At 38.7% G+C, this 1,401-nt stretch overlaps 1 protein-coding gene across 1 annotated transcript; it reads left to right on the top strand.

The window, feature by feature from the left end:
• Window positions 1-11: 11 nt before the first annotated feature.
• HELRODRAFT_127282 (hypothetical protein) lies at window positions 12-1,142 on the top strand (the record flags this gene model as incomplete). Its single annotated transcript, XM_009011666.1, has 2 exons — window positions 12-57; window positions 931-1,142. Coding segments are annotated over 2 exons (258 nt in total), but the record flags the coding sequence as incomplete, so codon positions are not given.
• Between the last annotated feature and the right edge of the window lie 259 nt (window positions 1,143-1,401).

Below are 1,401 nucleotides of genomic sequence, written 5' to 3' on the forward strand. Positions count from 1 at the left end.
AGTCTGATGACATTGATCTCAGTAACTATCAGATCAATGGAGAGTGGGATTTGCTTGGTATGTTTGGTTGTCTGTCTGTCTGTCTGTCTGTCTGTCTGTCTGGTAGACTGTCTGTCTGCCTAGTTGTCTCTTTGTGTGGTTGTCTCTGTAGTTGTCTGTCTGTGTAGATTTTTGTGTGGTTGTCTCTGTAGTTGTCTGTCTGTGTAGATTTTTGTGTGGTTGTCTCTGTAGTTGTCTGTCTGTGTAGATTTTTGTCCGTTTGTCTCCCCAGTCGTCTGTCTGTATGGTTGTTTTGATTACCACAATCATTCAAATTTAAACCATCTTCAATACAAACATATTTTTCAAAACATTTCCACCATACTTATAATAATCATTAACTCATTCAATTTTGTACGCCTATTTTTCATTCAGTCACTCATCCACTCATTTAATATTCACTCATCTACATCCACTCATTTTCCACTCATTCACTCGCTCATTCGCAAAAAATGTCATTCATTTATTTACTTGTTTACTCATTTTCACTCATTCAATCATTTAATATTCACTCTTTTACATCCACCCATTTAATCACTCATTCACTTATTTAGTATTCACTCATTCACATTTACTCCTTTTCACTCATTCACTCATTCACATTCACTCCTTTTCACTCATTCACTCATTTAATATTCACTCCTCTACATCCACCCATTTAATCACTCATTCACTTATTTAGTATTCACTCATTCACATTTACTCCTTTTCACTCATTCACTCATTCACATTCACTCCTTTTCACTCATTCACTCATTTAATATTCACTCCTCTACATCCACCCATTTAATCACCCATTCACTTATTTAGAATTCACTCATTCCCATTCACTCTTTTTCACTCATTCACTCGCTCACTTATTCACTCTGCGAAAAATTCATTCCATTTCAGAGGCACCGGCAATACGAAATGTGATAAAATACGACTGCTGCGAGGCGACCTACATAGACATCACCTTCACCATCCACATCAGGCGGCGCTCTTTGTACTATGGCTTCAACCTCATCATCCCCTGCGCACTAATTTCCATGCTGACTCTACTCACCTTCCTCCTACCCCCAGACGAAGGGGAGAAAATTGGTCTAGGTCGGTTGGTTTTGATGGGTTGTTTAGGGTCGGATTTAATGAAAGGGTGGCGGTCAACCCGGGGTTTTTATCAAAAGGGGCTTCTGCGAAACTGTTATGAAAATGTTTGTGTTTTTTTCAAATTTTTTTCAGTCAGTATTTGAAAAAAGGCCAGTTTTTAATAGAGTACGGACATAATAATACTCACTGAATCACTGACTCACTGAATCACTCACTCACTCACTCACTCACTCACTCACTCACTCACTCACTCACTCACTCACTCACTCACTCGCT

The sequence above is a fragment of the Helobdella robusta genome (assembly GCF_000326865.2).
Source record: "Helobdella robusta unplaced genomic scaffold HELROscaffold_1, whole genome shotgun sequence".
Lineage (NCBI taxonomy): Eukaryota > Metazoa > Annelida > Clitellata > Rhynchobdellida > Glossiphoniidae > Helobdella > Helobdella robusta.